The 24,718-nt window shown below is 32.0% G+C and overlaps 1 protein-coding gene and 1 pseudogene across 2 annotated transcripts; one reads left to right on the forward strand and one right to left on the reverse strand.

Moving 5' to 3' along the window:
- Window positions 1-8,355: 8,355 nt before the first annotated feature.
- Window positions 8,356-16,075, reverse strand: LOC108466569 (AAA-ATPase At3g50940-like; annotated as a pseudogene).
- On the forward strand, window positions 8,751-13,580 carry LOC108466568 (U-box domain-containing protein 6-like). 2 transcript variants are annotated; one of them, XM_017766945.2, is made up of 6 exons: window positions 8,751-8,846; window positions 9,767-9,865; window positions 10,284-10,469; window positions 10,673-10,780; window positions 11,095-12,272; window positions 12,526-13,580. In XM_017766945.2, exons 2-6 carry the CDS (start codon window positions 9,815-9,817, stop codon window positions 13,328-13,330), a joined length of 2,328 nt encoding a protein of 775 aa, XP_017622434.1. In that variant the 5' UTR covers window positions 8,751-8,846; window positions 9,767-9,814; the 3' UTR covers window positions 13,331-13,580. The 2 variants fall into 2 exon arrangements, with proteins under 2 accessions (XP_017622434.1, XP_052881023.1); XM_053025063.1 differs by having other exon boundaries at window positions 8,776-9,257.
- Window positions 16,076-24,718: the final 8,643 nt, after the last annotated feature.

The following is a 24,718-nucleotide window of genomic DNA, read 5'->3' on the forward strand; positions in this document are numbered from 1 at the left end:
GGCAATGGTAAGTTTAAAAAGGAAAGGTACTCGTGTATCCTTAGTATTCCAAGTGGTTCAACGGAAAATTTAAAGAGTGTACCAAAGGGAAGGTAAAATAAGTCCATGTTCGAAAGGTTCAGGTTATCTTAATAATTCATTTAGAATGTTGTTATTTATTTACATGCAAACTTACTAAGCTTTATGCTTACTCCCTTTCTTTTCTCTCTTTTTTTTTTTAAGTATCGCAAAGCCAACTCGGAAAATCGTGAGGACATCAGAGACCGCCTCATACTATCAACGAGCTATCTCAGTATTTTGTGACTAGAAATACTTTAAGTTATGGCATGTATAGGGACTTGGCTATTTTGTGCGTATGTTTTAGTCATTTTCTTAATTTAAGCTTAATTTTTAACAATTTCACACCAATTTCATCCAATTCTCAACAATAGTAACTTTATAAAACTTTAAATGTTTTACTGGGCTAGCTAAATCAAGCTCTCATGATTCAATTTTCATAAAAATCAAAGAAAAATTAGCTATGGACTTACTTGAATTAAAGGTCGAATATCTAGAACCCTAACAATGGCATCCTCCTATTTGGTTTCTTTGTTTTGGCCAGTTGGAGAATATGATAATTCATCTCTCCTTCCACTAAATTCCCTTATAAGGTTAATCTGTTAATTAACTTAATTGATTACATTTTATCTTAATAAATCTCATTTACTTAATTAATCAATATATAACATTATCATCCACTATCTCATTTTTATAAAGGGTTTAATTATCATTTTAGACCCTTGTTTAATTGCAATTTAAATCCTCAAGCCATTTCCTAAATAAAATCTATAGCAGTTGTACTTTTACAATTTAGTCCCTAGACCTTAATGGACCACAAATTCGTCTAAATTACTGAACTTTCAATTCATCTATACAAACACTCCATAAATATCCTTATTTAATATTTATGGACTCTATTTACGAAAATGATGTCCCAAAGCCTCATTTTTTGACACCACTAAAAACCGGGTCATTACAAACTTTATTATATATAGTAGGATTAAGAATGAATTAAAATCAGTTAATCATTTTTAAGCTATTAATTAGCCTTATTTATTTTCTTTAATTATAATTACTTTAATTTGATCGCTATCATCATCATTAATTCCCACAACTCATAATAGAACAATGGTTTAATAACTATTTTAGTCCTTTAGATAATTGCTATCTAGGTCCTCAAGCATTTTCTAAATTAAAAATCAACCGAGATTGGACTTTTACAATTTAGTCCTTGAGCTTCAATTAACTATTTTCTCGTTTAAGTTACTAAACCGAATTTCAATATATTTTCATACTAACTTTGTCAATCTTTATTTTTCATTCTTATAGGCTCAATTTATGAAAATGAAGTTTCAAAACAGCATTTTTTGATACCACTAAAATTCAGGTCATTACACTGAAAGCTACAAATGCTTTTAATAGGCTCAAGGTAACTATGTGCCAAGCCTTTGTATTAGCTAAACAAAACTTTGAGAAATCATTCTGCCTAGAAACAGATGTCAGCTCTAAGGGAATTGAAGTTATTCTTTGTTAGTATGGGAGGCCAATAGACTATTTGAGTAACGCTCTAAGCCTTAGACATGCTAACTTATCTATCTATAAGAAAGTATATCTAGCTATACTTATGACCATTACTAACTGGAGGCATTACTTTGTGTGTAGCTGATTTGTTTGAGTCATGAAAGTATACATACGTGCATATATCTTGTATGAGAGGCAAAGATTACAAGTAAAGTAACCGAAAGGCATCCATCTCAACTGTTATCTGATTAGATGCTTGGCTTCAAGAAAAAGGGTGGTGAAAGCGAAGAAAAAAGTATCACTACAATGATTGCTCCATGTGACCTCTACCACATTTTCATTAATTTCACCTCTTTCAAATTTCTTTACCTAAATCATTTTATTTGTTTATTTTTTTTAAATAGAAAATGTATCATAATGTTCTCTTGGGATATAGATGGACTGATGGTTGGTTAGTTTTTTTACTGCAAGACAAAGGAAGAATTATGTGTACGGCAGAGTTTATGCTCGAAGAATGTGGTGAAAGCTTAGAGAATTTGTTAGTATATAAATGGTGGTGGAGGTTATACCTTTTTACAAACATACCTCTCTTGAATCTTTGGGCCCGTGGTTGGGCTAAGTAAGAAAAACTGAGAAATAAAAAATTGATCCAAATTGAGGAGTTTTAATGGGTTTTAGAATATAAGTTAAAAATGTAGTTACCCGAACTGAATTTTATATTTTATTTAATTTCTAATTTACTTTAATTTTTATTATTTAAAATATATTATGAAAAGTAAACATTTTATATTTAAAATAGTGAAATAACTTAAAATTATACACACAAATTTATTTCTCAAAAACAATATATAAGAGCTATTAGTTATACTTTATTTACTTGAAAAATAATTTTTTAATAACTATTTATAAAAAATACTTTGAAATTTCACTAAATAATATTTAAAAGTCATAAAATAGAGTTCATTTTATCAAAATAAGTCAAAAACCTTAAACCAAAAGATTAGTATAAAAAATTTAAATTGAACTAAATTAAGTTATAATGAATGATTTGAGAAAATTCAAAAAATTCGATTGAATCGGACCTACCCCTAATATTTGTTGTCATTGTTGAAGAGAGTATGAGGAGACTAACAAGTGATTGGTTGAAGTATATATCCTTGGTTCTATAGGATTGTGCCTCTAAACATTTTGTTGGCTTTATTGTCTTATCATCATCTGTAAAAACTGATGTTATAATGGTAATAGAATACTGATTTTACGTGAAAATTCTTTTCAGAAAAAATTACGGATAGAGGAGAAGAAATTCATTAATATTGAAGAACAAATGATACAAGAGGAGTTTCAATTACGTTTATTTAAATGTTAAAAAATCTTATTCTAATCAATGTCAAATAGAAGAAGTGTAGTTCTACGCGGATTTTACTTGTGCGACATTATCCGTACTTACAACAGAACCCTTTATTTTATCATTATATTTGATTTATTTAATAAAGATTCAGCTCATATCATTCTAATATCATCAGATATGTTGTTAACTTTTGAGAATTAAAAATTATAAGTTGTATCATGATATGTGTGCATTTGTGGTGTTTGGGGGTTTAAAGCTTATAAATTCTTTAATGAAATTAAGAGTTGATAAATCTTTTGGTTAGATTTTGCAGTGTTGTAGTTACTGCAATTGTCTCTTTTCTATTGATTTTTTCTTAAAAAGGCAACAATATTTATGCAGTAGTTCCTATTTTATATGAAATTTTTCTACGGTATTTTAGTTTTTTACGGTTAATGAAAAAATCTTCAATTCATAAATAAATAAATAAAGTTTAGATCTTGTTATCATTTAAAGACAAAAATATATTTCAAGTTTCCATTTTGGTAAAGATTAGATTGTCCAAAAGTTCCAATTTCTAATGGAAATAGAGTGTTTGTTAAAAATTTATGTTCTATTTATGGCATTGAAAACCAACTTCTGCCTGTAAAACTTACATAAAGCATATGCAAAACCCACTTTCCATCATGCGACATCACACGTTTACTCTCGTAGGATCCCGAAGTCACGGCCACAACAGTAGGGAGTGAATGCCACGCTCCTATGAGTTGAAACTTGAATACTATTTCATTACTAGATTTTATCCCCAATATTTTATATTTAATAATTTATTATAGATTTTCATATAAACTTGTTAATTTTGTGTTTGAAAAGTTTAAATTATTATATAACAATATCAATAACTTTTAAAATAAAAATATTTTAATAATTTTACAACTAATTTGGACTTAAATTAATTCGTGACACTAATTTAATAAATAATTATATATAGTATAGATTATGCCTTGGTTAATAGTATAATAATATAAGGAAAAAAACTTATTTATTATATAATTAGATATAAAATAAAAAATAGTTGGTAGAACTTTAAACTTGAAATTAAAAATATAAATAATAACTTTTGTAAAAAGTAAGATTTCTTTAAAATAAACAAAAATTTTCTTTCTCTTTGTAAAACTAAGTCATAAGAGTAGCTAAATATTACTAATTAAATTAATTTATTGCTAATCCATATGTCAAATGTAACATAGTTTATTTTGTTGAATATTATATCTTACTAATTGATTGAAATATCATGAAAATTAAATATATTTTTTATTAAATAAGGAAAGTTAATTAAATATAAATAATTCAATTTAATTAAAATTAAAATTAAATATTCAAAGTGAATTTGGATAAGCGATGTATATATCTACAATTAATATAAAAATAAATAACAATAAAATTAAATATTATAAAATAAAATAAAAATAAATTAAACACATCGTAGGTCCCCAATCATCTATCTAAATCACTATTAAGCTATGAACTTAGTTGCGTGATTAGTCGGAGGTGGATAATGAGAATGAAATAAAGGGCATTGTTTAAAATTGGTGATTAAAACATGAGCACGTCGATGGGTGGGCGGGTCCATATAATTATAATCACAACACAAATACGGGATTCCCGCCCCTGTGTCTCCTCTCCCGCATGTGAAACATTTCTCCAGCGCAATGAAATCATAGTTTCTATTTTTTCTTCTTATTCTCCCCAAAATGCCCTCTCATATGCTTGCTTTGTTTATTGTCCGTATGACCGCATGTATGTTATCCGTACGAATTTTATCACCCCATATGTTTTCCATGCTGATCAAACTACATTGCTATCGTACTAATTTTTTTAGTGTTATCAACTTACTAGATTTTGTCATATTTATATGCAATATTTATTAAAATTAATATAAAAATTAAATATTATTTTGATTGAATTGGTAAATTTGAGATAACATATATTTTATGTTTTGGGTTCAAATCTCATCTCTATCATAATCAATATTTTTTCTTAATTTCATATAATTGGATAAACTATTAAAATAGTCACTTTTGTTTGCTTCAGGTTATATTTTAGTCATTTATATTTGAAATGTTACGTTTTAGCCATTTATGTTATCGTTTTGTTATGAAATAGTCACTTTACCGTTAAGATATGTTACCTTTCAAACAACAATTCAACGTAGCAGTTAAAATGAGTTTTAAATGCAAACGTAAATATTCAGTTGAGATAAGAGAAAAGAAAAAGAAAAAGAAGAATTCAAATAATTCTCATTTCTTTTTACTCTCACAACAACTGAAAATAAATACATCCATAATCTCTAAAGCAACAATTTATCCCCAAATATACCCTTAATCCAACCTCTAAGCCCTACATACCCAATGTAATACAAGAAACATAACTATTACAACAATCCAAATCATTCTCTCCTTTCTTTTCTCCCTCTCCAAGATTCTCTCTTTCCTTAACAGTCCAACAAGCACCACCTTTGCACGAGGTGCCATAGGTGGATCAAACTAGTAGAAAAAACGATAACAACTCTTTCTCCCATTCCCATAATCTAGACACCTGAAAAATCTCTTACTTGGATTTTCATTCGACCATGAAGTTCTCAACACAGCTGAGCAACCACAATAACAAGCAGTTATAGAGGTTGGTGCGTCTACTTTTTCTTCTTCTTCTTCTTTGTCGTTCTGCTCTTCTCTTCTCTTCTCCCAACTAGGCAAAATTTTGCATTCTATTTTAATAAAAAAATTTTAATTTTTTCTCATCCCAGTTGGACATCCACTTTGACATTTAAAACTCATTTTAACTACCACATCGAACAGTTGTTTGGGAGGTAACAAATTTTAACAGTAGAGTGACCATTTCATAATAAAACAATAACGTAAGTGATTAAAACAGAACATTTCAAACATAAGTGATTAAAATGTAACATGAGACAAATAAAAGTGGCTATTTTAGTAGTTTACCCTATAAAAATAAAAAATACCCTTAAATGAATATTTATTGCTTTATTAAAATAATGATATTTTGGTAATTTAATAAATGGGTTGGAGCCTAATTATGGGTGACATCATTTTAATCAAAATCTATATATAGTATAAATAGATATGAGTGAAGAGGATTTTTTTAAATATTAGTTTACATTAAAAAATTTATTTTACCTATTTACTTATTTCATTTCCTTATGGGCTGTTGAAAATCTTATTTCTATTCTTTGCATTAAATATTTGTAATGTATAATTTTAAATTAACATATAAACATAGAAATGGTGTATTGAACTTGAAAATAAATTATATATATAAATTAAATCAATTGAGTATTAGTTTAATTGCTAATTTCCGTTGAAATAATTTAAAATAATAGGTTTAAACGTATATATCATTCTTCAATTTAATTAATTAAGATTTGAGGATTTATAAATAATTTAAAATTATAAAAAATAAAATTTGTAAATTAATGAATTCGAAATGAAACATTAAAACACCTTTGATATTGATGCATACCAACCCTTTAACAAAATTAAAATGTCTACTTGTGTGTTTTTGTAGTATTAAAAATCGTAAGCTATAATATATCTATTCATATTTAATATTTTTAATTAAATAGTAAACTTATATTTTAATTTTTAAAATTTATAATTTAATCCTTAGTCCACACTTGCTAAAATTTGCAAATTGTTGCAATAGTTGTTATAAATTTCTCAGTTATTATTATTATTATTTTAAATTTTGCATTACTTACAATTGGTTGTCTTCTCTTGGGTTAATTTTGGAGATAGAATCACAAATTAATAATTGTTAATATTAAATTATTATTGATGGAGCATTGTTACAATAATTTGATTGCTTTAAATTTAAACATATTATTTTGAAGTTGGGATGAATTATAAATCATATAGTAATTACATACGTTGAGTGTTTTTATTTGTTACTTAATAAGGTGATTTTTTTATTTATATGATATGGTTATTAGATGTGGTTATTAGATGTGACATCTTAGGTAAATCATTATGTATGTCAATACATACCTATTCTAAGATTAACACGTGCTTCCTAAGTGTGGGTTTGGTTCCATAATGATGCGAACTCCTCAGTGCAAGCATGATAAAGCGAGTGCGAGCTCATGTTAGCGAACTACACATCTTATCACTATTGGATTGGGTTGATCCCAATCAACTAATCAGATAATAAGTCGATAATGATAAAAAATGTAACAATGTATTAAAAAAAAAAAAGAGGAAGAAGCTATGAATTAAAGTAGAGACACCACTAAACTTAGTTCATGAATAAGACTGTTAACTTGAAATCCACAAAGTCGATTAGATAACATAATTTTTATAAATTGGCATGTTTTAGATTATTGTTTAATTAACAATATAAATTTTATTTAAATATACTTATTGAAATATTAGTGCTAATGTAAAATATATTTAAATAGCTTAATATAAAAATGTTATGATATAAATTCACATCAATGAAAGTGATATGATGAGAAAGAAATATATAATAAAGTAATTATATTTTCTTGAATTCAATAAAAATAAATAAATATATTTTAATGTAAATTTGAATTTAAAAGATAAGAAATAATTACAAATTTTGAATCTAAATTAAAAATATATTTTAAATTAATTTCTACATATATTAATTAAATAAACTTTTAAGATTTGTTTTTTAGCTTAATGATAAATTTGGTCACTAAGGCTTATATGTTTTGTCAAAATGACCTTAATTGTATTTTTGAGTTTTTTGACCAGCAACTTTTGTTTTTTTTCAAATTGCTTTTTAGTAGATTTGATAAAAGTACCGTTAAAAAATTAACGGGATGGTCTGAAATTTTATATGTAGAATATTTTTAATGAGATATAATTTATTATTTAAATAACCCAATAAAATAATTACATGTGAAAAATAATAAAAAATAATTCACAAAGTTAAAAAACTCCTAATTTAAAGAAAATAAACGTAATTATCTAAAAAAATTTAAAATGGATGCACACATTCAGTATTTTAAATTTGATTTATTAATTATCTTTTGAAACCTATCAATAAACAAATGTATGCATTCAATTTAAAACTTTTTGTTTTAGATAATTACGTTTATTTTCTTTAAATTAAGAGTTATTTTTTAATTTCATGTATAATTTATTTATTTTATTATTTTTAACATGTAATTATCTTATTTGAGTTATCTTAGTAATAAATTACATATCATTAAAATATTTCAGATCATCCCCATTAAACTTTTTAATGGTACTTTTATCAAATTTGTTAGAAAAACAGTTTGAAAATAATCAAAAAAGGTTAATAGCAAAAAAGACTAAAAATATAATTAGAACCATTTTGATAAAACATGATATGTTAATAGTTAAATTTGTCATTAACCCCTATTTTTATAAAAATATTTAAATATATTTAAAAAATATAAAATATTCTAGTATTAAAATCGTTTAAACACTTGAAAACCAACAAAGAATCTTAAAAGGACGATTGAGTCATTTTAATAGCATTTATGGCAGATGCAAGGGGAGGTCGGCCGGCGAACCAGAGTGGGAGGAGGCATAAAAAAAAAAAAATTCTTGAAAAGAAGAACAAAAATTTTAATTTCTTATAATCAAACAATTATATTAAACATTCATCCCTGTCCTCTCAAAAGTTAAAGATATTCTCTGCACAGACAAGTTCTCTCTCAGTTGCAATTAATTGGTTTTTTTCCCTTATAAAATAAATTTCCAATATTCCTTTCTGTTTACCCTGGCTTTCTCATGAACCAAACACCCTCATCTTTCTCTCTCTCGCTGCGTCCATTCTTGGTTTGCTTTACACCGAGGAAATTCTGAATTCGCTGTTTGGCTCTTCACTTCTTTTCCCTTCTAAATACCGTTTTTATATGAAGCCTCCTTGGTTACCTCCGGTTTCTGCGGTATGTTCCTGTTTTTTCGAACCCTGTCTTCGATTCAATCTCATTGTAATTTTGTTTTTAATACTTGAAGCTTATAAACAATCCACTTGGCCGTTGCCAATCTCATTGTCATTTTCCTTCAAAACAAAATAGTCATTGTTTGAAAATAGCGAAGCTTTGTTTTTTTTTTTTCAAAATATATTTTTTTGTAATTCCATATTTGGCGCGTTTCTGTTCCTCGCAATCTCCGTAGGAATAAATATTTAGCATTTTTGTTAAATGCTGTGTGTTTTTCTTTTCCCCATTGCTTAGTCCATGTTCGTGGGGTTTCTTGTTCTATTGCCTGTTTTTAAAAATATCGATTAAAGCTGATAGTGATTCTCATCGCCGAGTCTTGTTTCGGCTAAAGATCTCTTCACCTTTTTCTCGAAGGTCATTTTCTAACAATCATAGGTTTCATCCTTTTAAACAATTCTCTTTTGATTTAACTCTTTCTTTACTTGTGATAGGAGATGTCTAAATCAAATTTCTTAACAGCAATCGTAAGGTTTTTTGTTTTTGTTTCTACGATGATAAAATATTTAGATCAAAATCAAAATTCTGCAGTTTTTTTTTTTGTTACTTCCATATAAGTATGTGTTTGCATTTGTTTCCAATTATGAATGATGTTCCAGATCAATAGGTTATTCAGGAACCGCTCATATTGCCTATCAGAGGAGACATTTGAGAAGTATATGTACTTATTTATTTTTTTCTGAATAATAGTTCTACGTTCATATAACAAAAAGGAACTATTGAACTTAGACAAATATGTCATTTGCTTTGTTGGGGTGCGTCATTTTAGGAAAAAAAATGAACTTTGTGTTGTGTTTTAAAATAATTTTTGGTGGCTAGTTTATATAGCTTATCTGATTCTGTTCTAATTTTCTCTTCAACTTCAGTTTATATAAATTTGCATTTTAGTGGTTTCCTGCCGTGAAGGCTAAATTATGGATAACGTTGAGGTTGAAGAGAACCTATTTTCAATAAGTGATGCCAAGGTAAGAATTTGATTGCATTTGGATATGTTAGATTTGAAGCGTTGGAACTTACATTTTCCTTTAAAAAAAAATTTGCTATTCTTTGTTTTCTTGTCAACCAAGTGGCAAATGACTTGCATTGAATTGAAGTTTTGAATGACATCAGGTCCTAAGTTCGATCTCTGGACACCCCCTACCCCCTTCCCTTATAAAAGAAATTCTAATTAACTTCACAAATGCTAAAGTTTTGATTGGCATAGATTCATCTGTGAAGTTTATAATTTTTGTAATTGTTTTTCTTATTATCAAAGAAAGGCCTTTTGTTTTCTGGGCAGTTGTGATGGTTGAAACTTGTTGCCCTTTTTTTTCATGACAGAAAAAATACAGTTCACAGAATCACAGTTTTCTTATTTTCTACTTTTTCTTTTTCCTTATGCAGTTACATGGAGAAATGTACAAGAAGCTTTCAGCAATTTATTGCAAAGTCTCATCGATATTCCCTTCATTGGAAGCAGCACGGCCTGGGAGCAAATCTGGGATTCAAGCTTTATGCTCATTGCATATAGCTCTAGAAAAGGCCAAAAATGTTCTTCAACACTGTTCAACATGCAGTAAACTTTACTTGGTAAGAGTTTCTTTTGTGTTGTGTACACACACATGCAGACGAAATATATATGCATAATTGTGTATATATACTCGTGTGCATTTTTAGAGTAATGGTTTTGACTTCTATTTGATGCATTCACTAAATGATTTTTGATGTTTTTGTTTTCCACCTTGTTTTCCTCCCCTTGGGGATGTTTACAAATGATATTGTTTCTCATGTAGGCTATTACTGGAGATTCCGTTCTTTTAAAATTTCAGAGGGCAAAATGTGCTCTTATTGATAGTCTTAAGCGCATAGAAGATATGGTTCCTCAGTCCATTGGATGTCAGGTACTTATTTCCCCCTTCTGGTTTGATGAAATTATGTAAATTTTTGGATGTTTAAATAAACAAGGGTCGTTTTTTGCAAGCAGTTTGAGTATGTGTTGTGCTGCTGCTAGTGTTCTATCCACATAATTCCAGTGCATCTTTATAATTCCTAATGTGTGTGGTTCAAATCATGAAGGTTCTTCAAATTTTAGGATATCTGCTGTCATGGTTATATCAGAGTTACCTGGAATATGAATCTTGCGTGTGAAACCCTGTAATAGCTGTTACTTTTGCTTTTATACTCACGTTATTCTTGATTACTTGTTTGGCTTCAGATTTTAGAGATTGTAAATGAACTTGAGGGGACTGTTTTCTCACTTGATCTGTTTGAGAAGCAAGTTGGTGATGAAATAATTACATTACTCCAGAATGGGAGGAAATTTGAAGAATGTAATGACACCAATGAACTTGAGTCTTTCCACCAGGCTGCTTCTAGACTTGGCATCAGTTCTTCTAGAGCAGCCCTAACTGAAAGAAGGGCTCTCAAGAAGGTGATAGAAAGAGCCCGTATGGAGGAGGATAAGAGGAAGGAATCTATTGTGGCTTATCTTTTACATCTCATGAGAAAATACTCCAAGTTATTTCGAAGTGAGGTTTCAGATGATGACTCACAGGGTTCAACACCTTGTTCCCCCACTGTTCTGGGTTCTCTTGAGGATGGAGGGTTTGGTGGTAGTGGCTGTGCATTTGAGCGGCAGCTATCAAAGCTCAATTCTTTCAATTTCAAGCCAAATATTAGGAGATCTGGGCAGATACCCCTTCCACCCGAAGAATTACGATGTCCAATATCTTTGCAGCTTATGTATGAACCAGTTGTAATTGCCTCTGGACAGACATATGAAAGGATCTGCATTGAGAAATGGTTTAGTGATGGGCATGACACCTGTCCAAAGACTCAACAGAAGCTCCCACATCTCTCTTTGACTCCTAATTACTGCGTCAAGGGTCTCATAGTAAGTTGGTGTGAACAGAACGAAGTTCCTATCCCTGATGCTCCCCAAGAGTCTCTTGATCTTAACTACTGGAGATTGGCCTTGTCTGCATCTGAGACTGCAAATTCTCAATCAATGGATAACTTTGGTTCATGTAACTTCAAGGAGGCTAAGGTGGTTTCTTTGGAGAAGAGTGGTACCATTAAGGAAGTGGAAGTAAATGAATCTGAAAATGAATCTCAATGTCCACAGGAGGAAGTTTCGGGGATCAATGTGTTAGAAAGATATCAGGAATTCCTATCTGTCCTAAATGAAGAAGAGAACTTGATGGAAAGTAGCAAAGTCGTGGAACAAATAAGGCTTTTGCTGAAAGATGATGAGGAGGCCCGGATTTTTATGGGGGCTAATGGCTTTGTTGAAGGACTATTGCGATTTCTCGAGTCGGCTGTGCATGAAGGAAATGCAATGGCTCTGGAAATTGGGGCAATGGCTCTGTTTAACCTTGCTGTCAACAATAACAGGTTTGTTACTCATGTTTTATGCCTTTGCTTTGTTAAACCCAGACATGGATATTTGTGAGCAATACAGCCTCTTGCAAGCTGCTGCTACTTTCTGATTCATCGAAGGATGCACCAAATGCATCATTGTTGGACAACATTGTTGTGTCTTTTATTTTAGCCCTGTTATTCATATGATTGATCAGCATTTTATATGCAATTATCAATATGAATCTTTTATAATTTTCTTTCTCATTCTTTTTAATAAATATATCAGGAACAAGGAATTGATGTTAGCAGCTGGAGTGATTCGACTGCTGGAGAGTATGATTTCCAACTCCAATGCCCATGAAGCAGCAACTGCTCTATATCTTAATCTCTCTTGCCTTGAGCAAGCCAAATCTATCATAGGCTCAAGTAAGGCTGTCCTATTTTTAGTCCAGCTACTAGGACATGAAACTGACGCACAATGCAAGCTTGATGCCCTTCACACTCTTTATAATCTTTCTACTGATCACTCCAATATTCTGAACCTTCTTTCTGCTGGCATAGTCAATCACCTCCAGTCGCTTGTGGTCTCGGGTGACCATACCTGGACAGAGAAATCCATTACAGTTTTGATAAATTTAACTTCAAGTGAAACAGCAAAAGAAGAGATGGTATCAGCCTCTGATCTCATAACTGGTCTGGCATCAGGTTTGGATGCTGGCAAACCAATTGAACAAGAGCAAGCTGTTTCTTGCCTTCTACTCCTTTGTAACGGAAATGAGAAATGTAGTCAAATAGTCCTACAAGAAGGTGTGATTCCTGCATTGGTCTCAATGTCAGTCAATGGGACAACAAGAGGGAGGGAGATGTCGCAAAGACTTCTGATGCTCTTCCGGGAGCAACGCCAACGAGATCATCCGCCTGCAAACATAAACCAAATAGTATTAGAAAGCAGTCAAGACCCTACACCTGCATTGGCCTCAGCTCCAGAATCCAAACCACTATGTAAATCTATATCAAGAAGAAAAGGGGGGAAAGCCTTGAGATTGGGCTTTCTATGGAAGATCAAGAACTACTTTGTTTACCAGCGTTGAGACGCGTGGGAAGGTATTGTAAATTTCTCATGTATCTTCTTTTTCTCATGTCCTGTTCCAATGGACACTATTCTTTTTGGTCATCATAGAGAAGCAAAAATATACAGCCCCTTTGTATTCTATGGATTTTTGTTCTGGATTGTAATACATGTATAGTATATGTCACTACCGAGGGTGTATATAATATACATGTATATATTCATAAAAAAACCTTTTTTTTGGTTCAAACATCAATACTTGTATTATGAAATATGGTCTGTAGCGAACACCTATGATTCTGAGGTACATATTTTATGTTAGTACAACTACAACTTACAGACAGTGGTTCATGTCATGTCTGAACTCTAAACCATTTTTATCGTGTGAATTGGCAGACCCTGCAGGTTATGTGCCTTTGGCTTTACCTGAAGTTAAAACACCAAAAAAGAAAAATGATACTATATAAAAAAAATTATGACGTTAAAATTCATGAATTGTCAGGTCTAGATAATTACAGACACCGGTTTATATTGTTTTGTTTGTATTTTCATTTCAGTATAGTAAGATAGTTGGATTGTGGTATCAGATGTTTGATAAAATGCCACCTCTATAGAAGCAATTAGTGGTCTATGTTGCTACATTCCATGCGGGATGAATAAAAAGTAGATGGTAATGTTAATTCTATATGATGTTAAATGTGAAAAAGTTGAATGCAGAAAGTGATTAACGTTCACTTGGTTTTTCCACTTCTATATGTTGATCTCATGAGTTCTGTTTAGAAGATAAAAGAAAATATAATGTAGAAATAAATGATTGTAAGATGTTTGTAAATTTTATTATTGATATAAATATAGAAAAAATACAAATACAAGGATCTGCTTGTCAATTTTTTCTCTTGTTCCCATATTTTCTCTTTCTGATTGGCGTCTTGTTTATCTTACCAATTTTATCAATTGCACAAACTCTTTCTCTGGCCTTGCTTTCATTTTGCTCTTCCAAATCTGCTTCTCTGCCACCTGAATTACAGTTCTCAGATTACAATTTCCTGTACCGAAGGAAGTTGATGAGTCCTTGAAGGGCAATATCTGTGTCTTCACTCTTCATAAGCTCCTCTGCAACTTGTGCAGGAGTTACCTCTACTGCCAACATCAGTTTATCAATTTCATTGAACAGATCATGATCGGTGATGCATAGATAATTGGAAGCAAGAACCCGGAATGCACTAGGGGTGCAGTAAGACATGTGGATATGCATGTCCATGCGGCCTGGCCTTAGCAAAGCAGGTCTATCTTCTCTTTGTGATTGGTTGTAAACACTATTATCCTCTCATCACCACAGCTTGACCATAGCCCGTCGATGAAATTAAGCAACCCTGATAAAGTTAACTGTCATGACGATAGATATTAGCAACAGTTTAGTCATTTACGGAACTTGTATAGATTTGTTTTGATATTATTGATTCATTTTTGGGCATGCTTGAAGTGGCCACTTGTACAAGGCAGTCAAGTAATAGGAGAAACCTTTACGTAGTTGCCATGTTACTCGAATTTGGTGAGTGTCAAATACGGGCGTGTGCCCGATCAGTTATGTTCCAACTTTTTTTTATAAGTTTTCTGTGTATCTGGGTATATATCCCTATACCCATGTCTGAATATGATTAGTTATGCATGAAACACTATAATCGTTGTGTTACCTCGTCGTTAGTACCTTGCCCACATCCCCCAGGACCAGCTGGTCTATTCTGGAGTTCAATGCTGCAATCAATATCCTCAATCACAAGCATTGATCGATTTCTGGTTGAAACCAACAACCCTCGAAGCTGTGAGTTGCTGGAAACGCTCGTGAGTTCGAGGTCATAGATGTCGAATTTTAGGTAGTTAGCGATGGCAGCAATCAAGCTCGACTTGCCTGTTCCTGGAGGACCATACAGTAAGTAGCCACGTTTCCATGCTTTTCCTACTCTTTTGTAGTAGTCCCTTCTTCGAACAAATCTGTCCAAGTCGTCGACTAACTCTTTTTTGACAGCGGGATCCATTGCCAGTTTATCAAATGTTGCTGGATGATCAAGATTGGTTTATCCCAATGCTCCATAGTAGTCTCCACAAAAGTTTCCAAGTGAAAAGAGTTTCACCGCTTTATTTTCTTTTTTTATGGCTTTGGACCTCTCCATTACATATGGCAAGTAAGAATTTATCACAGTTTCCATGAATTTATCGTGAAAACTGAGCTCAAGCACTCTAATTTCAAACTTCCCTTGCTCATCATCTTTTGTCTCAACACATGTCATTTCCCACTTGACTTGGATTCCTTCATACATGTCAACAACCTTTTGACCTTTGTGTATGTTTACAATTACCTTTTTGTCTCTTGGAGCCTTGGAAACCTTAAGCCTCTTCATCGATGGCGTGATTTTTGTCTGTAAGTAGGTGTGGGAAGCTTCGTACAGTTCGTTGATGCAGTAGCCATCTTAGTCATTGATGAGGAGAGTCATTTGGGAAGAAGGGTTTGAATAAAGGCCTCCAAGTTTTGACAGTAACAAGTTCCGGAGTTGTTCTGGAATGAGCTGATTGATTATGGCTTGAACTTCGGTAGCCACGCTTCGAATCAGCATGGCTGATGCTGTGAATGTTGTATATGTTGAGAGGATTGACGATGTTGAGGGGATGTTTTTGAGAGAAAACATCTTTGAGACTTTTTTTGGGTAATTTGAAATGCAGAAAAAAGTTGTGCTTTCCAATTGTGATTTCATTGGCTTTTTATAGATTCATGGGAGGTTTCTTGTGTTACAAGCTGCCCAAACATAACCTTGCCAGCAACCTTCCCAAGCAAGTTTGGCAAGGGTCAAACTTCCTTTTTTGGTGAACTAGTGAATAAATTTGCCCTGTCACCACTTCTCACTACTCTAAATTAAATGGTTTCAACCTGTAAGAATATTATTTTTATTATGTTGAAATCAACGGCTGATTTTGGTTACCTTTTTTAGGCCATCTTGCTACTTAAAGGAAGTGTTGACAAAACATCAACCTCCGCATTTAGAAGGTCCAACCTGCTTTCACACGTGTATTTACTATGCTATTCTTTTCTTTGCATTACAACTAAATGGTTAAATATCAAATTTGGTCCTCTATTATGTTTAAATTTGAATTTCAATCCTTATACTTTAATTTCTAACATAATTTGATCTCTATCTTTTTATAATGTTATTAACTATATCGTTAACTTTTTATTAAAATGTTATATGGTTATATATAATTTGAAAGTTTATTTTAAATCCAAAAGTATAGGGATTAAATTCTTGAAAATAAAAGTAGAGATACTAAATTCCAAATGTTAAAAAGTGTATAGAGACTTAGAATCATGGTTGTTTGAATTGGACTGGGGATTGGTCCGGTTATTGGTCTATAGAGAGGTACCAAACCAATTGACTTGTGAGTTGATACAGACCGGTTAAACCAAGCTAAAATATTGGTTTAATTGATTTTTTTTTATTTTTTTAACTTTTATGATTTTTTAATGATTTTATTTAATCGAACTGTATGAATCAATAGTCTAACTAGTTCGACTATTGGTCTAATTTGAAAACCTTGATTAGAGTATGTTTTAATCTTCAAAATTTACTCTATAATTTAACACAAAACAAATAATTAACCCAAAGTAAAGAAAATTAATTTATTTTAAAAATACAAAATTGTGGTTTAAAAAGTTTTTGGTGTTTAGAATGATTATAAAAAAATTGAAATGTTAAAAGATCTAGAGATACAAAGACGATATAATTGTTGTAACCTTAAAAATTTCAAAGATAATATGTAATTTTAAATTTATTTTATTTTTATTTTTAAAAAATTATTTTTACATTTTATATTTTAAAATATAGATCTAACGGTTAAGAGTGTTGAAATTATTTTGTTAAATTTAAGTTCATTAAAACATAATTTTTAGGGTAAATTACATCAACAAATCACCTAACTTTGGAGTAGCTGACAAAACAGTCACCTAGGTTTCATTCCAGTCACTCAACTTTCAAAAAGTTACAAAACAATCACTAACGTTATAAAAAGGTGACAAAATAATCACTAATTAACAGTTTTCGTTAGTGTGTTAACGGGACCGCTGATATGGCAAGTTAACCAGCTGATGGGTCTTGGTTTGGGGCGAGTTTAGGGAAAAAAATTGAAGGGTTTTGTTGGTTTAGGGTAAAAAATTAGGAATAGATTCTGATGAAGGGGATTTGGGAAAAAAAAGAAAATAGATTTGGGAAAATTTTGATTGTGATTTGGGTTGGTTTGGGTTTGAAATTGATTCAGGAATCGATTAAGAAGGTTGGTTTAGGGTTAGAAATTGATTCAATAATCTATTAACAGGGTATAGGGTTAGAAAACGATTGGTCTTTTTTGTTTGGAGAGAAAAGAAGACGAAACCAGAAACCATTCAGTGTTTTTGATTCTTAGCAACAATGGTCAATAGAAAAGAAGCTACCAATATTGTTACATCCACTTTAACGGGTAAGTTTCTGCATTTAGTTTTTTATTTTTTGGATTTAGGGTTATTTCGATTTAGGGTTATTTTGAGTTATTTCGATTTTAATTTTGATTTCGATTTCAATTTAGATTTAGATTTAGATTTTGATTTTGATTTTGATTTTGATTTTGATTTAGGGTTATTTTTATTTTGGTTTTATTTCTTATTAATGTGTATGACAGATTAGGGTTTGGTTATTAAAGTGAATGACATACAATGTGTATGGTATGCCATGTGCATGATGTTTATTGTTTGTATCAAATTGATGTTTATTGTTTGAATCTGTCATTGTTTATATCCTAACTACTATATTTATATGACAATATCAAATTTGTTATTTACCTTCTATATTGTATTGGTTATTGTCTGTCATTGCCTAGGTGTAGGGTTAAAATGTTTGATTATTGTCTGCCATGTGCATGAAAAAAATGGTTGTGTTTGTATTAAATTATTTTTGTATTGGTTATTGTCTGCCATGTGCATGACAGAAATGGTTGTGTTCGTATTAAATTATTTTGTATTGGTTATGTCTGATAGAAATGGTTAAAGTGTTTGCCTATGTTGTCTGCCTTTATTGATGAGTAATTTGTTTGGTAGATTTACTTGATGACAATTTTAATGAGAATGAAAAAGAAATGTCTGGTAGTGATGTGTCTGGTAATGATGTTTCTAGTAGTGATGCATTTGAAAGTGATGTGTCTAATAGGATAAGAGTTAATTTAGATGGTTTAAACATGAATGGTATATAAGTAGGTTAACTATGTGATAGTGATGATTTTGGGAGGTTAGATAGTGCACATGAATCTGACTCAGATGGCCAAAATTGGTTTGAGTTCAACCTAGAGAATGACATGAGTAATCTTAGACTTAAGGTTGGAATGTTATTTAAGTCTAAAGACAGTCTAAAAGAAGCTGACAAGCAATATGGTAGGTTAAATAGTTATTTTATTAAGTTTCTCAAAAATGATCTAAAAAGGTTAAAGGCAATCTGCAGTAAAAAATATTCTTGGTTCATATGGGCCTTTAGACTAAACCCTAATGACCCTATTGACCAAACTTGGCAATTTAGGAGTTCAAACCCTAACCATACTTGTTTTAAATTCTATAAAAATAAGAATGTAACCTTAGCTTGGATAGGTGAACATTATAAAGAAAAATTCATTATTGATCCTGATTATTCTCTGAAATCATTACAACAAGATGTCAAATGAGATTTATGTTGCATAGTCTCACAAACCAAATGTAGGAGGGCTAAACTTAAGGCATTGAAATTAATTGAAGGAGCTCATAAGGTTCAATATGAGAAGATTTATGAGTATTTTTTGGAGGTTAGGACTCAAAATGAGGGAACAACAACAATTTTTTATCTGGATAACAGGTTGTTTCAAAGGATGTATGTCTATCTGTAGGCATACAAATATGGTTATAGGGTTGGTTGTAGGAGGATAGTAAGTTTAAATGGATGTTTCTTAAAGGACTACTATGATGGCTACTTGCTTACAGTTGTTAGGATAGACACAAATAATGGCATCTATCCTTTTGCATATGTTGCTGTTGAAAGTGAAAACCAAGCATCATGGCTTTGGTTCTTGGGGTTGCTCGCGATAGACTTGAAAATTGTGAGCTCATACTAGATATCTTTCATGTCTGACAAACAAAAGGTAAAACTCCATTTATTTATTTTTTATGTTGTTTCTATTTAGGGTTTAGGGTTTTTCGAAGAATTAAATTGTATTTGTTCTAATTGCAGGGACTTTTAGAAGCAATATGTATGTTGTTTCCTAAAGCAGAAACAAGACACTGTGTTAGACATGTACATGCCAATTTCAAGAAGGCTGGTTTCCAAACAAAGGAATTGAAAGATTTTCTTTGGAAAGTTGCCAGAGCAAGCACTACAAGGGATTTTGAAAATGCCATGGATGAACTGAAGAAAACCAATCAGCATGCTTATGATTGGTTGAAGGAAAAGAACCCTACTCACTAGTCAAGGTCTCACTTCTCAATTAGGAGCCGATCTGACATGTTGGTGAATAATCTTTCTGAATCCTTTAACAAGGTAAACCCTTATATTTTATGTTTCTTACTAATCATTAGCAATTCACTAATCCTTTATGTTGTTTACTGGTAGATGATACTGGAACAAGAGGGAAACCTATTCTGACCATGATGGAAACAATAAGGACCAAGATTATGTTGCTTATTGTGAAAAAGAAAGAAGAAGCTGACAAATGGAAAGGAACATTGTGTCAAAAGATTAGGAAAAAGCTGGTTGTAAATATAAAAGATTAATTGAGGTAAAGTTACCCTTTTTAATCTTTCTAATGCCTTTTGACTTTATGTTGTTGGTCACATGCTGTTTTAGTGAGTGTTTTTTAATATGCATGCAGTGATTGTTAGTGTGTATGACTGTTGTTTTAATATACATGATATTGACTATTTTTTAATATGGATACAATGAGTATTTTTTTTATAATATGCATGTAGTGACTGTTTTTAGGGGAGGGTGTGTGTGTGTATGATTGTTTGTAGGCCTGCTCATAGTGTTGTTTTAGTTATTATTTTTTAACCAAGCATAGTGACTGTTTTTTGTGTGTTCCATCACATGCTGGTGGGGACAGGTATCAGGTTGTATGTGGCCTAGACAGTCAATATGTGGTGGAACTAGTTAAGGATTCCTGCTCCAATAGGAATTGGGATATCACCGGCATCACTTGCATACATGCACTGGTTGTCATTCATCTAAAAGATGAGTTTCTAGAGACCTATGTACAAACCTGGTACACCAAGAAAACCTAGCTTCAAATTTTCTCCAACTTTATAAAGCCAATAAAGGGTTTTAAACAATGTGTCAAACATGCTGCCAATATTGCCTCTTATGCTAAGAAGGCCACCTGGCAGACCTATTGAGGTGAGAAGGAAAGAGACTGATGAACCATAAACAACAGAAAGGTTGAGCAAGACAGGGGAAGACATGAGGTGCAGTAAATGCAAAAGAATAAGCTACAAAAAGAGGAGTTTCAAAAGAGAAGTTGGCCAAAACATTCTAGTACCTTAAGTTAAGTTATACTACTTCTGTTTATGAAATTGTTTGACAGATTTCACTTATTCCTATAGGTCAAAAGACATAAAGTGGTGTTCACAACCAAGTGGTTGCCCCAACTCAACAACAGGCTACCCCAAATCAGCAAGAGAGTACCTTAACTCAACAGGCTGCCCCAACTCACCAAAAAGGTGCTACCCCAAGAGAAAAGCTCCCATTCAAGAGGAAACCAACCACTATTAGATGGATGCCTCCTACTCAAGAGTCATCTATGACAAATGATGACATTGTGAACATACCTTATTTTGTTAACTTTTTGAAATTGTGTAAATTTGTCTAACTTAGGCAGATTAATTTTTGCTACTGATTTATTAACTTAGGCAGATTAATTTTTGCTACTGATTTATTAACTTAGGCAGACTAATTTTTATAAATTTGCCTATGATTGCTACTGTTGATAAACTTAGGCATATAGTCACTGATTTTTATTTTTATTTTTTGTAAATTTTCCTACAATTCACATTTGTTCAATTGTGTTGAATGGTATGAAAATTTGGCAATATTTTTCCCCTCATTCCTTTTGTAAACATTTTGACGTTTTGGCCTTAATATATGAGCATTAATCCATGCAATTTGTGTTATCTCTTCTAATATATAAGTATTGAGAAAACAAATGTAACACCCCGAACCCGAGACCGTCGCCGGAGTCGAACACGAGGTGTTAACAGACTTCAAACCACTTATTGAGAATTTCCCAGACAAGCTGCCAATCTGTGTACTAGTCACTTCAAAGATCATATCTTGAGTTTTACAACTCGAAAATCAGTTTCGTAATTTTTCCCTGAAACTAGACTCATATGTCCATCTACAGATTTTTTTATAGAATTTTTGGTCGAGCCAATTAGTACAGTTTATTAGTTAAAGTCTCCCCTGTTGCAGGGATCGACTACACTGAACTTTGTGCATTACGAATTGGATATCTCCCTGTACAGGGCTTCAATACTGATGTCGTTTGTTTCTATAGAAACTAGACTCAGAGAGGAATCTAAAAATATATGGCATGACTCCTAATTATCTCTGGTTAATTTACAATGATTTTCTAAAGTCGGAACAGGGGATCCAGAAACCGTTCTGGCCCTGTTTCACGAGAACTTTAATATCTCTTAAAATACAGCTCATATGGTCGTTTTGTTTCATCCATATGAAAATAGACCCATCAAGCTTCGAGTACGTAATTTTTTTAGCTATTAATTCCACTTCTACTATTTTTAGTGATTTTTCGATCTCATATCACTGCTGCTGTCCGCAACAGTTACTGCAGAGACTATGCCAATTTCATGAATCCTTCCTTAGCCTTACTACTCATCCATCATACGTGACACAAATTATGGCCACCTTATCAAAATTAAGGTTTCTAAGACTCGTGGCTATAGATTCTAGCATCCCACTCAAACGACCACATAGGCCATTTTCACATGGCTTAAAGTTTACAACCCAAAATTTAACAAAACAAAATAGCTCATACATGCCAAATGTTCTCCTAAGTCGACTAAGAAGACAATACCAAAAATTGCTCACGGTGTGATGACTTCGTTGTGATTCTGAACACCCAAAAGGAGACGATCCCAAGGAACCTAAAATGGGTGACAAGAAAACACCGAGTGAGTTTATAACTCAGAAGTCATAAGCATTCCACAACCATCCATTAATACAATTATCATAAAATGAAATAATGAAACAAGGCCAAATGTTCCAGCCATACCGAACTATACCATAGTTCCTTAGATCTTCGGATCAATCTCATACCAAGTCATACATTTACATTTCATATACTGTTCAATAGGATATTTGAAGCAATTTCCATACATCATTTCATTTCCGCAACAATCATGCAATCAAATGAACTTTCATCTATTCCACGATACCTTATTTACGGAATGCAATTGAAATCATCACATAGATTTAAATCTTACCAACTCCACCCGAGCATGAACATAGCATCTATTAGCCATGAACTCAAGGTACTTACTCTTTCCGCTGCCCATACTCATCTCGATAAAGTCACGCCTCCATATAAATGTTCAATCGGAGATATGTGTAGAGTTCGCACACATAGTGCTTAATACTCAATCACGCACACTTAGTGCCATATGATTCAAGCCCGCACACATAGTGCCATATAGTCCAAACTCGCACACTTAGTGCCGTACATTACAAGCTCGCACACTCAAGTGCCAATCTCGTCACCATACACATCTATTTCTCGCACACTTAGTGCCAAGCAAACTTCCTACACATTTCACTATCTCTTTTACGCTCAACATTATCATCTTTTCATACACATACATTTGTATATATTTCATCTCATTAAACACAATTGCATAGATATTACAATCATTTAAGCAATATCAAATATATGCTTAATGACTTACCTTGTGTTGGGTAAAATAGTCCAAGTCGGCTACTCGATGACCTTCGCCTTTCCCTTGCTTGATTCTCCTTCTTTAACTCCTTGAGCTTAATCAATAAATCAACTAGTTTAACCATCTCGCTAAACATTCATAATTCAATTACACATGCATATGTATGTTTGTATATTCGCAACCATCCTCACTTATTACCCATTTAGTCAACAATCTAAGCCAAGATAAGGCTTCAATATGGTTGCCTCTAACCGAATACATGCTCACCAATTTCCCTTCATGTGGCCGAATATGCATGTCCATGTTGAGGCCATTTATGCACTTATTACCACACAAAAACAGCATACATTTTACTAACTAATACCTTTCCATATTGTAACTCAATACACATCTATCATTTCCTTCATAACCAAAACATCATCATAAGTAAGTATATACCTTAAGATAGTATATACGTCATACCAATACATCATGCTCAAACATATATACATATATGTATGCTAGAGCCGAATCTCAAGTTGATTGTAACTAAACATGAACATGATTTCGAAACACAAATCTTACTCTCCATGCAAAGAGCATAAATCACACTTGGGGATGCACCATGGCGAATACATCACAACACCATAATTTTGGTCATGATTACACAAAGAACTTAGTATATCATTCAAAAATGCTCAAAGAAAATCTAAGAGTCCTCAATCCACCATCACATGTATCATCATCAAGCTTCATATTTAACATGCAATGGCATTAACTCAAAATCCACCTTGGCCAAATACCATCCCCATGATATAACAAAGATTTGAACCATGGGCTAATAAGAACATCAAGTTAACAACCAAAAACATGCATGAATCTCATGGCACAACATCAAACATACCTTAATCTTGATGCAAATATAGCCAAACCTCTTCCTAATCCTCTTCCAACCCAAGCACGAAGCAAAATTCCTCCCTTCCCCTCTAGTATTTTCGGTCAAGAGAGAATGAAATGGATGAGCAAAATTTTTTTCTTTTCTTTTCTTCCATGTACGGCAATGGGGTGGGGTTTCACTCACACACACACATTTTTTTTTCTTTACTACCCATGCTTATTTGTTTATTGTTTCCCCCTAATGCACCAACAAAACATGTTTCATGACATGTTTAGCCCATACTCCCTTGTCATGGCCGACCATCACTTGTAAAAAGGGGGTATTTGACATGCAAGGCCATTGTTTTGCATGCATGCTTTAATTAGTCATCATACATTTCCCCATCATACTTTCAAAGTTTTCTACTAGGTCCTTTCTAGTGAAATTCACATTTATAACTCTAAATTAAAGCATCAAAATATCACACATGAGTTAACACATATTATAGGCATCAAAATAAATATCAAATTATTTTTATGCCTCGGTTTTGTGGTCCCGAAACCACATTCCGA

The sequence above is a fragment of the Gossypium arboreum genome, chromosome 2 (assembly GCF_025698485.1).
Source record: "Gossypium arboreum isolate Shixiya-1 chromosome 2, ASM2569848v2, whole genome shotgun sequence".
NCBI classification, from domain to species: Eukaryota; Viridiplantae; Streptophyta; class Magnoliopsida; order Malvales; family Malvaceae; genus Gossypium; species Gossypium arboreum.